The sequence below is a fragment of the Mchenga conophoros genome, linkage group LG5, assembly GCF_057382185.1.
Source record: "Mchenga conophoros isolate Kocher_MC1m ecotype Shallow Benthic linkage group LG5, M_conophoros_male_GT1.1, whole genome shotgun sequence".
In the NCBI taxonomy this organism is placed as follows: domain Eukaryota; kingdom Metazoa; phylum Chordata; class Actinopteri; order Cichliformes; family Cichlidae; genus Mchenga; species Mchenga conophoros.
The window spans coordinates 37,429,218-37,444,198 of record NC_140530.1 but is presented as its reverse complement, the minus strand read 5'-3'; the positions used below and the strand labels follow the sequence as shown (position 1 = coordinate 37,444,198).

The 14,981-nt window shown below is 39.6% G+C and overlaps 2 protein-coding genes across 2 annotated transcripts; both read left to right on the top strand.

The window, feature by feature from the left end:
• The first annotated feature begins 4,321 nt into the window (after positions 1-4,321).
• LOC146575080 (odorant receptor 131-2-like) lies at positions 4,322-5,600 on the top strand. Its single transcript, XM_085275685.1, has 2 exons — positions 4,322-4,567; positions 4,818-5,600. Exons 1-2 carry the CDS (start codon positions 4,436-4,438, stop codon positions 5,598-5,600), a joined length of 915 nt encoding a protein of 304 aa, XP_085131811.1. The 5' UTR covers positions 4,322-4,435.
• A 7,011-nt stretch (positions 5,601-12,611) lies between these two features.
• On the top strand, positions 12,612-13,679 carry LOC146575079 (odorant receptor 131-2-like). The gene is made up of 2 exons (XM_085275684.1): positions 12,612-12,743; positions 12,900-13,679. The coding sequence occupies exons 1-2, from the start codon at positions 12,612-12,614 to the stop codon at positions 13,677-13,679; spliced, it is 912 nt and encodes a 303-aa protein (XP_085131810.1).
• The last annotated feature ends 1,302 nt before the right edge of the window (positions 13,680-14,981 follow it).

Sequence of the window (14,981 nt, the reverse complement as noted above, 5' to 3'; positions counted from 1 at the left end):
TTAAATACTTAAATTCATGCAGTGTGTGATTTTGCAAAACCTTATACAGACATTGAGAATTTGTAGGGCGTTGTATTGGAAAAATATAATGTGTGATGAACATCTCTCTTCATTTCCTTTCATATGATGTAGCACTTGATTACATACTCCCTCCCTTTTGGGGAAAGAGTAATCTGGCCTTTAGCAGGTCTTTAAAATAAGCAAATGCAATCTGACATGAAAACAGCGTGACATGTTGTCGTTAGTTGTTTTTTTATTATGCCAATATGCAGAAGCAGTGTGTAAAAAAACATAAATACATGCTTACTGATGTATTATTGTAGGTTCTTTACTTTACAGCATAAAATGCCTTGATGCAATTTTGGTTGTCTTTTGCAACTATGTAAATAACATTTTCTTGAATTGACAAAATGCTGCTAAATATATTTATTTATATAAAAACAGACAAAGCAACGACACCTCGAGCTGCTTTTTATTACAAGATTGCAACCCTACAATAAAACAGAGAAAAATCACCAACAAATAGATGGCAGCCTGTTAGCAACCACCTGGTGACACTGGGAAGGAAGAACTCCCTTTAAACAAAACCTCCAGCAGACTCAGGGAGGGGCAGCCATCTACTAAGACCAGTAGATGGCTGACATCTACTGGTGGCAGGAGGAGCAGGAGACAGGACCAAAAAAACACTGGAAAAGAGACAAAAATTAACAAAGAATGATTAAATACACAGTGGTATAAAAACAAACCATGAATTGCAGCTGGCTCCTAGCCTTTGCATCCTGACCCTCCCCCACATCACTCAAACAGCTGCTGCGCGGTGACCTGCCCCTCCTTTTTAATTACCCTATAGTGATTACGGTTCTCAGTACATCACTATAGAAATAGGGCCTGCAGGAGCAGGTGTGTTAGCCAGAGATTTGTGGTTGGGGCTATTGTCTGCCTCTCAATTTTATCTGCACTTTATAGGCCTTTTCCACTTGTACCTGCTTATTTTAGCTCGGCTTGACTACGTTTTTAGTGCTTTCCATTAGGTGATAGTTCCTGGTACCAGGTAATTACTCCGTCAGGGTTCCAAGAAAAATGTGATGTCAACCGACTGTATGCCACCAATCGGCTAGTGGTGGCACTCAATGAGTCATGACGGTGTCTCCTTCACAAAAATCCAAACCGCTATTTTTAAAACCATTGGTGCAGCCATTAAGGGAAATGTCTGCACAGAAAACAACATGCCATACACCGAGCAGCAGGTTTACCATCACCTCGACATCCTCCTTTGTTGTGGCATTTGTTTTGCGTACAAATGATGTCACAGACTTTCAGCCACATTGCTATAACAACACCACTCATATTAAGTGGTACACGATTGTAATAGATGAGTTGAGTCACTTTGAGTGAAGCCAAATATGTACTAGTGGAAGAGAGCTAAAGACACAGAGTTTGGAGGGGGGAGGTTTGGATGATCAGCAGTCACATGCTCATGGTATCTGTCTCTAAATTAAATAGCACTGTAGTTTACACACACACACTCATGCTTTAAAACTCATATACACAGACACAACACATGCGCCAACATATCATGTCAAACGCTGACAACAGCGTGGAGTCTAAGACCCAAGCTGACATATAGACACAGATGAACAGGCGCACGCAGACACAAACATGCATTCCCACCCCCATATACACAAACAAATACTTGACACTCACCCGATGTGGAGACAGACACAAATAGACACTGTACACACATTCACATTCCCCAAACATACTCATTTTGCTCTGGCAGGAAGCATTTTTCTTCCTGCCAGAGAGCAGCACGGCTCCTACCGATAACCCTCAGTGTCTATATGCATTTAAAATTGAGGATAGGGCACCAGCGTCAGAGGTGGGTTTGAATACACAGACCATCCTCTGGACGCTGTATAACGTGCCCACCCCCACGTCCCTACATGTATGTGTTATGAGAGTGTGAGTAATGTGGATGTCTAGGTTGCAGAATAAAATTTAGGCACAGGCAGCCAGAAGGGGACAGAGGGGGAGTGCCTCCCCTGCACCCTGGTGACACACCTGCAGGTGACACACCTGCTTGGGGTGCAGGTGTGTGTGTGGGTGTGGTGGAGCGGGAAGAAGGAGGCAGCTGAGGATGGGGAGGGAAGAAAGGGGCCAGCTCCTGGGGCCAGCTCCCCCGCTGACCCCAGGAGGTATCCCAACACTCTGGAACCCACCAGGGCAATGTGGCCTAGGCCCATCCAGACCGGGGCCCACAGCAGCAGCACCACCCCGCCCCACAGAGTCCGGGGCAGCCCACCTGACCCCACCACAGAGAAAACTGCACCCACCTCATCGTCCAATCTTCTCCCAGACTGCACAAGACAATAGACACCCAATTTGAGTCATTCTCCACCTCTCCAATATCTCTCCCCTAAAGATATTGGAGTGAGCTCCTGTAGAGAGGAGACCTCCTGCAAAGATGTGCTTGGACTTCTGAGTTGTGAACACTCAAATCAGTCCATGCATGATTGCATGGCTCCGCCCATCAAAAAGCCACCACGGACCCTCCAGCGACGACAAAGGCTGGGGCGGTCCCACGGACCCTCCCCCCAGCGAAGGCGGATGAAGGCAGACGAAGCTGATGGAGGCTGGAGCGGCCCCACCGACCCTCCAGCAGACGACGAAGGCTGGAGCGGTCCCTCGGACCCTCCAGCGAAGGCGGATGAAGGCTGGAGCGGTCCCACGGACCCTCCAGCAGACGACAAAGGCTGGGGCGGTCCCCGGACCCCCCAGCGAAGGCAATCCCGGACGAGCCCCCATATGTTACACCCCGGCCTAGGCAACCGGCGTGCAACGCAGGAAAATAAAAATAAGGGGAAAAAAATAAAAACTACTACGGTTCACCACAAAAAAAAAATCCCAAAATGAAAGTATCGACAACTATTTACATTAAAGAAAAATAGGACATTTATTTACAGCAAAACACCAAACTATTTACAACGGGGGGAAGATCACGACCCTGACACACTGAAACACAGGGTTTAAATACCTAGAAGGAGCAATCAGGAAATGGACAACAAGAGGGAAACACAGCTGGGGCAACGCTGAACTGACGAGACAGGGAAACGTAAACTGAACACACTAAGATAACACAGACTTTCAAAGTAAAACAGGAAACACATAACAGTCACGCCAAAACAAACGCCTAAAACAATACACTGCCAACGCCGAACCGTAACAGCATGTTCTAAAGAAAATCTAACTATGTTTTGTCATACTGATGTAAAAGACAAAAAATAATGGGTATTAAGGCCCTTAATGAGCAGGCCTTTTGAATGGAGTCCTTTAATGCATGCACATGGCCTAGGGCCCTGATACACATATAATACAGAGAGATGTTTCAGATGTTTCTGGAGAGCTGGGGTTAGTGGATGTTGTAGCCTAAATGCTGACAATATCCTCTGACTTTTCAAACTTTAAACAAAGACACTAGAGCATGTGTTGGTGTCATGTCAACCTAAGGAGATGGACCATAAGACAAAGCATGATATTGACACATTTGCAGAGATTCTTGTCTCTTCTCTGTGAGCTAGCAAAAGTGCCTAATACACACGTGCATGCACTAATGGGTACGAGCACTCCTACTACTCACAAACATTTAGGCACTGTCTCCCTCTCTCACACATACAGTATAGACACACCTGACGTCATTTGCATATAACCACTATTATAAATTATCAATCACTGGCAAGTGCTACAAGACAGAAGTCAACCATAACCAGGTGAGCACCTATTCTTTGGTGGGTGGGGTTGTTTATAAAAACAATTTATATATTCTTTGAGATTTGTATTGTATTGAATCATTTAGTGTAGTATATTTTATTTTATGTGATCAGCTATATAATAACTCTGATTGTAACACAACCAGGCGCAATTATCAACTATGATTTAAGTTACTGCTTTGAATGAGAATGCTACTATTATCCAGCTCGTTGTGACTAAGTTAATGTTATAGGTCAAACATGTGGAGTTTTTTCTTTAATGAAAATGTCTTATTGCAGTTCACACTTAACTAAAGCAGAGTTTAGTGCAGAAAAGCATAGTTTGTTGTAAACTGGAGCAGAAAGGTTTTTGAACTTTATAAAATTGATGAGAATAAATAATTTATGGTGGATTACATTGCAGAAAATGCATTTTCTGAAATGTAAATTATTTGCTTAAGCAAAATGAATAATTTTTCATGCTTGGATATGGTGTTTTATGGTTGGTGTAATAGTGTTGCAGAATATTTAAGATTTCTAAGATTATTATTAATCAGATAAGGAATGCTCATAGATATCAACACTTTGCCGTGTTTTTAAAGTTAACACCTTCTGTGTTACAACCTGCCATAACAATCAATGATGTCTACAGGTTTTTTGGCCAACTCAAGAACCTTTCAAATGCTGCCATGAATTTGACAACAGTTATGTATCGGGACCCGTTAAACATAGCTATTGTCAAGAATGTGATAACTGTGGTCCTCAGTATCGCCATCATCTATGTCAACGGCACCTTGCTGCACACATTCAAAAAACATGAGGTCTGTATCCTGCTCATAAATTTTGCATCTATTTATTACATCCATTTAGAACTACATACTAGACGACAGAATGTGATATATTCTGCACGGTGAACATTCCATCGTGCAAAGAGACGTTGGAGTGACGTCTTTTAAGTGATATTTTTGGACGTCCAAGTTTGGTCACTGGAGCAGTTGTTTTTTTATCCACCGTTCAATGTTTAGTGGAATAATTCACCTTTCATCTTCTAAATCCTGTCCTTCTCTTCAGGTTTTCAACACAAATCCTCGTTACATCCTGTACATTCATCTGGTAATCAATGATATCCTCCTGCTCATCATGTTCACCCTCTTTCAAGTTCTCAGTTACACCATTTTCACTCTTCATGTGCCCTTCTGTATTATTTTGCTAGTGATTGCCATCATTTCCAGCCTTAACACTCCAATGACCCTCGCTGTGATGGCAGTAGAGTGTTATGTTGCCATATGCTTCCCTCTCCAGCACTCACAGATCTGTACAGTCAAAAATGTAACCGTTGTGATCACAGTGATATGGGTGCTAAGTTCACTTACAATTCTGCCAGATTTATTCACCATCTTGGCCACAGAATCCAGAGATTTCTTTCATTCAAGAGTCTTCTGCCTTTGGAAAACAACTTTCAGACCTCCTGAGCTAGAAAAGAAGAGAGATATATCCAACATTGTATTTCTGGTTATTGTTTGGCTCACCCTTGTCTACACATATTTCAGAATTCTTTTCGCTGCACAGGCAGCTGCTACAAACGCCAGGAAAGCAAGAAACACTGTACTGCTGCACGGCTTCCAGCTGCTGCTGTGCATGCTCAACTACGTGTATGATTTGCTGCTGAATGGTTTGACATCCTTGTTTCCAAAAGGAGTACTGACTATCCGCTACACAGTCTCAATACTAATACATGTTTTGCCTCGAATCATCAGTCCAGTTGTTTATGGGATACGAGATAAGATGTTCAGAAAGTACCTGAAAAAATACTTGTTTCATACAAAAAATGCTAATGCTTTTGTACACAGGTAACCCAGACAAGACAGACATTGTTGACGTTACACATTTATCAATTTCTCTTAATTTTATTACCATTTTCTTTTAGATACAGGCTAAGTAGAAGTAATGGGAGTAGTGAAATTCACTTTATGTTTCTCATATCATATTAACTTACAATTTTTTTGATCTTTCTAAACTCTCATTCACAGTGAAACAGTGTTCTGTTAGTCTCTGCATTTTGAAGCTGTAGGCAGAAATACTGTAACTTCCTGTTTGTATCACAAAGGAGAAAACTGCAGTAACCTAACCTACAGCAAATAAAAACATATTTTCATGAGTTTTCAGAATTTGGTGTTATTGGATTCATTTTTGGTGCTCAGTGTTTAGTGTAATATGTTCCAAAGTAAGATGCTACTTCATTGACAGTCCATTTTTCCATAAAGCATTACTGTGCTAAATTGAAAAATGGTATAACAGTTTTGTTGTTACTTATGTAAGACAGGTTCTCCAATTATGTGCATGATGGGAAAATAATCACATGAGTCTTTTTCCTGCAAACATTTTGCTACCATTGGCTCACTAATGGATTTTATGTGGTGGTTTATGTGGAGGGAAATTTTGAAATTGCAGAGCAGGATACTTTATATAGTACTGTTAATTAGTAATTATTGCTTTTGGCTTCCTGTAAGCTACATTAGTGCTTGAACTTGCAGTGATGAAGTGAATGAAGAACACCACTGAACTGATCTGAATGGACTGGCTCATTGTCAGTGATCTGATCCAGCTTTTCAGTTTTCACTTGTGTTATTTGGTATCATACTTGAATTTTTCGTGACATGGGGTATTCGTAAGTCGGGGTTTCACTGTATTTAAGAATATTTTATGTTTTTTTATTTATGTGTGCTCAAATGGAATAATATGGTAATAATAATACATTTGTCTTAAATTATGGATGCTGTGTCGGTCGCGAACGAAGTGGCTCTTAGAGCCGGATCTTTGAAGTGAACGACACGAGCCGGCTCCTTATCGCCAGCCGTGGGTTTTTTTTTTTCTTTCTCTCACCCTCTCTCTCTCTCTCACTCTTTTTTTTCCGCTTCACTCAGCACATGAGCCTTGTGCTTTGTGCTGGGAAGAGGGGGGAGGGGCGGAATTTACACTCGCAGTAGCACAGGAACAGAGCAGGCGAGAGAGAGAGAGAGAGAGCCAGGGACAACAATGTCACATTAGAAAGGTATAGTAAATACAGTTGTGGATGTTAAAGGATTCACAAAGTTTATTCATGCAGGCCCATATGACAGAGAATGTGCATCTTCTTTTTGTTTTCATATTTTCATTTATATGTAATTGTGTTGTGGTTTGCAGTGTTTTGTGTTGTTTTACTTAAAATTTGTTTAAAAGGAAAAAGCTGAAAATTTAAATAGCTAAAAGTTGAACTGCGAATAGTTGGTTTTTGTAATATATGATTTATTTATTACATTTTATGTGGAGAGAATAAATAAAAAGTAGATTTACGGTGGCCCCTACAGACAAAACACATACAAACTCCAAAACATGTAAAAACTCCAAAACATGTAAAAACTCCAAAACATGTAAAAACTCCAAAACACGTACAAAGCACAACAGAAGTGCTCCAGGATGCAGGCGAAGTGTTGAGCTTTTGTTACCTAGTGGCTACCCAAGCCAGCAAGTACCAACGACCGGATTTGGTGTGTGGTAGTAACAGGCAAATGAACATTTTTTTTTAAATCATTTGAATATATATGAGTGGTATACATACATATGTATATATATATATATACATATATATATATATATACATATATATGAGCTGGCTCTTTTTAGTGAGCCGAGCCGAAAGAGCCGGTTCTCTAAAAAGAGCTGGAAATCCCATCACTATAGTCTTTAATAGATTTTGATATAATACTGTTCAAACATGATCTCAGATTCCAAAGTGAAAAACATAACATGCTGCAAGTGTGTTGACCAAAAATTATTTTCAAGAACATATATCTTTAAAAATAATTTAAGTATGAAGCTATAGTTTCATAGCAAATATTACATATGTCCAAAATTTTGAATGTAATTTTTTTAAACCCATCAGAAATGATTGTGCAGAAATTGTTCTGAAAATTTGATGATTTGAAATGGAATGACCCTTATGTTAACTGATAATTGCAGTGGTGTGAAAAATAGTTTGCCCCCTTTTGCGTACATTTAATTCAATTCAATTTTGCCTCAAGGTGCTTTGAATTCTAATGTAAACACTCTACAATAATAAAAAGACAACAGAGCAAACCCCACAAATCATATGACCCCCTATGAGCTAGCAACAGGAAGAAACCTCCAGCAGAACCAGGCTCAGGAAGGGACGGTACACATTGTTTAATATGTGCATTGAAGGACATTTCGTGGTCAAAAATGACTCCAAAGTTCCTCACAGTATCTCTGGAGACCAAGGTAATGCCATCCAGAGTAGATATCTGGTTAGACACCATATTTCCAAGATTTTTAGGCCTGAGTACAATAACCCCAGTTTCATCTGAAATTAGAAGTAAAAAATGAGAGGCCATCCATGTCATTTTGTCTTTAGGCCATTCCTTAGGTTTAACAAATTGGTGTGCATTATCTGGCTTCATGCATAGATAAACTGCATAGCAGTGAAATAGATGCTACGCCCTGTAATGACATTGCCTAAAATAATCATGTATAAAGTAAACAGAACTAGACCTACCACAGAACCCTGTGGAACTCCATAATCAACCTAAGTGTATGAAGTGGAGTCTGCAAATACATGAACAAATTGGACTCTATGAGATAGACAGGATTCAAACCACTGCAACAGAATCTCTTTAATACCTCCAGCACGATCACAAATTTAAATATTAGAAAAAAATCTTACTAGTAAACACAAGTAAAATATGCTAACCTTTAACCCTAACGCTAAAAAGTGGATTGTAAAGAGCTGAAGCAGTATTTAAAATGTTTTCATTCACATTTGTGAATTTGTTAAGTTGCTATGTTTTATCTAAACGCGTTCATGAGTCACACCTCACATAATGGGGCAACAGTTTGAGGCCTTCACTAAACTACACTCTCACCAAACTTTCTCACACACACAAAGGCCTTTGCTATTACTTGACTACTCTGTATTAGTAGCTGACCTACTAGACAGATGTATGACATGTGAGACGGTAACCACGTGAGTGCCTCTTCTGTGTTTTCTTGCATATAAATTCATAATATAATATTTTGTCTGTATATCAACTATTACTTCAGTTATAACTTCATGTTTAGAAATAAACATTGTCTGGATCTTCTTCTATTTACTCTTATGAAATGAGAGTTATATGTGTGAACTTAAAAATATATGCATATAAAATCACTTACAAATCGAGCTTGAGCGAGAATAGAAGATGTTTCTCACAGCAAATTCAAATTCAAATTCAAATTTTTATTTGTCACGTACACAGTCATACACAGTACGATATGTAGTGAAATGCTTGGACAACTGCTCGTGACCTAAAGAAAACAAAAAAGGAAAAGGCTATGAATAAGATAGGAAATAAATATGAAAAATTAAAAAGGGTAAATTTAACTAGGAAGGAATAAAATATAAATTAAGGTTAAAAATGAAATAACTGTACAACACACTGGGAAAGAATAAGATAAAATATATAAATTAAATTGAAAATAAAATAACTGTACAACAAAATACACAATATAGAACTATATAAGAATGTATGAACAAAATACACAAGAAGTATAAATAAATATATACACAATAACAGCAGCATATACACAATAACAGCAGCAGTGATTTAAGTAATGAAGTGAAAACAATGTCCAGAAAGTCCAGTGTGTGTGTAAGAACCATATGTGTGGGTCAGTACTGTGTGGTGGTGTGATTGAGAGACCGTATCGCCTGCGGGAAGAAGCTCCTCCTCAGTCTCTCTGTGTTGGTCTTCAGGGAGTGGAATCGCTTTCCTGACCTCAGCAGAGAGAACAGTCTGTTGTTGGGATGGCTGAGGTCCTTCACGATCTTCCTGGCCTTGGTCCAGCACCGCCTGCTGTAGATTGAGTGCAGGTCAGGGAGCTCGGAGCGGATGGTGCGCTCAGCTGACCGCACAACCCTCTGTAGAGCTCGTCTGTCCTGCATGGTGCTGTTCCCGAACCAGGTTAAGATGTTTCCCGTCAGGATGCTCTCTATGGTGCACGAGTAAAAGTTCCTGAGCACCTTGGAGGGCAGTTGGAAGTCTCTCAAGCGTCTGAGGTGGTAGAGACGCTGACGGGCCTTTTTCACCACGGAGTTGATGTGACAGGACCATGACAGGTCCTGCGTGATGTGAACTCCGAGGTATTTGAAGCTGTCCACTCTCTCCACTGGGCACTCGTTGATGACGGGGGTCTGGTAGTTCCTCTCCTGCTTAGTGCTGAAGTCCACTATCAGCTCCTTTGTCTTACTGACGTTTAGAAGGAGGTTGTTCCTCTGGCACCAGTTCTCCAGATTCCTAATCTCCTTCAGGTAGGCCGTCTCGTTGTTATCAGAGATCAGGCCCACCACGACGGTGTCGTCAGCAAACTTGATGATGGTGGTGGAGCTGGTAGTGGCCACACAGTCATATGTGTACAAAGAGTACAGCAGGGGGCTCAGAACACACCCCTGGGGGGCTCCAGTGCTGAGAGTGGTGGAGGCTGAGACATGTCCGCCCATCCTTACTGCCTGTGGTCTGCCAGTTAGGAAGTTGGAGATCCACTGACACATAGATGAGCTGAGTCCCAGAAGCTCCAGCTTGGTGGTGAGTGTGGAGGGAATTATGGTGTTAAATGCAGAGCTGTAGTCTATGAAGAGCATTTTAACATAATTCCCCCTTCTAATGTCCAAGTGAGTGAGTGATGTGTGGAGGAGATGAGAGATGGCATCGTCTGTGGAACGATTTGGACGGTAAGCGAACTGTAGTGGGTCCAGTGTGTCTGGTAGTGAAGAAATGATGAAGTCTCTGACCAGGTGTTCAAAACACTTCATCACTACTGAGGTGAGGGCTACAGGGCGATAGCAGACATGTTGAAAATAACAACTGAAGACCAAGGTTAAATTAGCAGCTTCAATTTAGTGTTTAGTCTATGGTGTACCATTTTTCTCCCTTTGTTTTCCCCTATGCCGATAAATGAGTAAGTTTAAAAAAATGATATGGTGGCAGCACATGGCAGCATGGTAGTTTAGTGGTTAGCATTGTTACCTCACAGCAAGAAAGTCCTGAGTTCAGTTCTAACATCTGTGTGGAGTTTTCATGTTTTCCCTGTGTGTCCCTGTTTTAGTGTTAATTGATTCGAAATTGGAAATAGGGCAACCTTTTGCACTAATGTGAGTGTTGTCTGTCTCTGCGTGTTAGTCCTGTAACAGACTGGTGGCCTGTTCAGGGTGTGCCCTGCCCTGAAGACAGCTGGGATAGGCTCCAACGCCCCATGACCCTGAATAGGATGAGAGGATGGATGGACATGGTCCATAAGAAGTGTGATGCATTTAAAATAATGGTCATCATCAATCACCAGAAAATGAGAAAACTAGTTTATGGTAGGCATTACAATGTAAGACAAAACTATGTAATAAACATATTATCAAAATTATATTTGTAAATTGATTTAAAAGCCATAGATTGTTTTGTGATAATAATATTTATGAGAGGACAAACAATGTCAGTATTAAAGTTTTCTCTGTTATATATTCCCTGAGAAGTGACATGCTGATGAATAACGTCAGGAGTGGGTCTCTGTCTACTGAATCCCAACTGGAAGCTGGTTCCACAGAAGAGGGGCCTGAAAGCTGAAGGCTCTGCCTCCCATTCTACTTTTTACCTCCGTCCACATATGTGGACATCACATTTTGGGTTATTTAGACCAAAATACTCAATTTTGCTCTGCAAGGGCCTGATATACAGGACATTATACTGCTACTGTTCTATCAAAATTTTAAACGAATATCCTCAGATGTGGCTCAGATTTTTTCTTAAAAACAAAAATAAGGTAAAAAAAAAAATAAAGCTGGTAATTCTTTGTTTTTACATTTCTCCGGCCCCAATCAGCCCAAATATCAAAGAGAAATTAAAAATGCATGCTGTGGAGGTTAAAATACTCCAGGAACCACAAGTAAACCAGCAACCACCATGGTGTTGTTGAAAGTTTGTCTCTCATGCCATGAAAACGATTGAAAGTTCAGGTTCGCTTTCATTATACCCTCCTTAGGTCATCAGTCACAACTGAAAAAAAAGTATCTGGCAAAAGAAGTGGATTGTAAAGAGCTGTAGTAGAATTTTATTTAAGATTTCATTCATCTAAATTGGTTTGTTCAGTACTGCGTGTAAGCATCAGGACTTATGAAACGTAATGAGCTAAGGCACACGCACTCTGAAGGCTCTCATGAAACCACGTGCACATGCACACACACAACCAGACCCCTTCACTATTACCTGACTAATACCAGTACTCTATATTAGAAGTGACAATCTACCTGACTTACCAGACCTGTGTGGTATGAGATCATAACCAGGTGAGTGCCTGTTCTTAAATTGTTTGTGTGTAAAGAGATAAAACGATATCACATAATAACGATCTTTTTCATCATTGTGTTCACTTGATGTTTTTTTAAATGTTATCAAGTGTTACAGTATAAATAATATGTGTGCCTTACGAACCGTTGTTTTACTGTTTGCTGTTTTTCTTTCCTTGGCAACAGATTGGTAGGTTAAAAAATGACATTGTGCATAAAAATTAAACATATAACAGAAGGATCATCATCATTACCATTATGATTGGGCTTACAAGAAAAAAAAAGCATATAATGAATACATATATGTATATTTATTTACTCTTCTGGCTTCTATTTGCTATTTTTCTTATTGAGAATAATGTTTCCAAGATAAACAGCCTTCAGTATTGAAGCTTTCCTATATTAATGTTTTATGTTATATGAACCTGAAATGCTGATGAATAAAGTGTCCAGTTTTTAGAAAACTTTTCAGACGTCTCAAGAACCGTTCAAATGCTGGTATGAATTCGACAACAGCGGTGTATCAGGACTCCTTAAGCACAGCCATCATCAAGAATCTGATTACCGTGGGTCTCTCTGTCTCCATCATCTACATCAACAGCAGCTTGGTGCACACATTCAAAAAACATGAGGTCTGTATTTTATTCATTCCTGATATTCATTTTGTATAATTCAATATGTTTGGGATGTATGTGGGACATCGTATAATGTGATTTATTTCATGCATATTCTCAGGTGATCATCTGTAATGTACCTATAAGTCTAAACTATCCTGTCCTTCTCTTCAGGTTTTCAACACAAATCCTCGTTACATCCTGTACATTCATCTGGTAATCATTGATATCCTGCTGCTCATAATATTCACCCTCCTTCAAGTCCTCAGCTACATCATTTTCACTCTTCCTGTTCCATTTTGCATCATTTTATTGTTGATTTCCATAATTTGTAGCCTGAACACTCCACTGACCCTTGCTGTGATGGCAGTAGAGTGTCATGTTGCCATATGCTTCCCTCTCCAGCACTCACAGATCTGTACAGTCAAAAATGTAACCGTTGTGATCACAGTGATATGGATGCTAAGTTCACTTACAATTCTGCCAGATTTATTCACCATCCTGGCCACAGAATCCAGAGATTTCTTTCATTCAAGAGTTTTCTGCCTTAGAGAAACTGTTTTCAGACTTCCTGAATTAGAAAAGAAGCGAACTATATCCAACATTGTATTTCTGGTTATTGTTTGGCTCACCCTTGTCTACACATATTTCAGAATCCTTTTCGCTGCACAGGCAGCTGCTGCAAACGCCAGGAAAGCAAGAAACACTGTACTGCTGCACGGCTTCCAGCTGCTGCTGTGCATGCTCACCTACGTGTATGATTTGCTGCTGAATGGTTTGACAAAGTTGTTCCCAAAAGGTGTCCTGACTATTCGCTACACAATCTCAGTATTCGTTCACGTTCTGCCTCGACTTGTTAGTCCACTTGTTTATGGGATACGAGACAAGGCATTCAGAAGATATCTGAGAAAATATCTGTTCTACTCACCAAATGCTAATGTTAACAAAAGTTAAAAACAATGCCAACAGCGCTTTTAATTTAAAATACTGAGATTGAGTAGTCTTTGTTTATCTTATTCTGTTGTCCTTTTTTGTTTGCATATCTTTCTAATCTAATGTCACATTGAATGTGTCGAACAGTAACTTTCACTATATGGCAATTTTATAAGACACGATTTTATAAGACACTTTAGTGTTCGGAAAGACAAAAACTGCAGAATTCAACCAGAGAGCTGAAAATATGGACGGAAATAAAACTGGACAAAATGAAAGCAAAGTTAATAAAGATGGAAGAAAATGTTGCACAAAAAGGCAAAACAAAAGCCATCAACATAAGAAGTAGATATTACCAAAAGAACCAATGCAAAAAGAGTAAGTATAACTAAATAATACAGAAAAATATTTTAAATATATACATTTTTAGGAGCAATGTGAAGGAACCCAAGAGCTCTAAAACAGTCAGAAGTGCCCACCAGAAGATGTCAGTAGAGCCCAGCCAGGATTTTTCAAGCCAATATTTGGTGACTTAAAAAATGGTAAAACTTTATTTCAGAGTCTTTCCTGACATTTCTTATGTGCAGTTATTTATCATATTATCTATATTTAAACGAGTTGAATGCAGTGATTTTTCCTTGATAAAATAAGATCCAAAATACATTCTTCTGAGTTTAAGAGTTTCTCTTTAATTAACTAATACATTCCAGGTGATATTTTTAAATGACTTAATGCATTAAGGTAAAAACACTAAGGTTTACAGAATGGAAAGTTCTTCAGCATTAGTGTGGTGCTCATAAAAATAGCAGCATGTTGATCGATGCTGATGACACCTACCTTAATGTGCTATTACATTCTTTTCTTGAGAAGTGCATGATCTGTAGTCTGCTTTATTTCTTGTCAGAGTCATAGTACTTATGTAAATGTGTTGTTTCTTATTAGAGATCAACTAAAGCCATCTTCTTCTAAAACCATCTTCAGTCTTTTGTAGATGAGGCTTTTTAAAACAAAAACCAACCATTTTTCATTATTCATGTACAAATGATCCTCATTATTTATGTCTTTGCCATAGTCCATCCTGGGCCTGGACTACAAAGACAGTTTAAGGAGCTTGGAAAGAAAAGCATCCGGACTTCTGTAAGTTTCTTGAAGACGTTTCATCCAAGAAGTGTATTCAGTTCTAAGAGCAATCCCAGAGGCCCAGATTTTTAAGGGCTATTGGGAGTTTCCTTAAGAGGGTCCTGAACCCCCTATTGATCCTCTGCCAAATCCCAAGAGCCTAGGTTTGAAAACATGTGTGGGTCACAATCAGCCAAGGTTTCA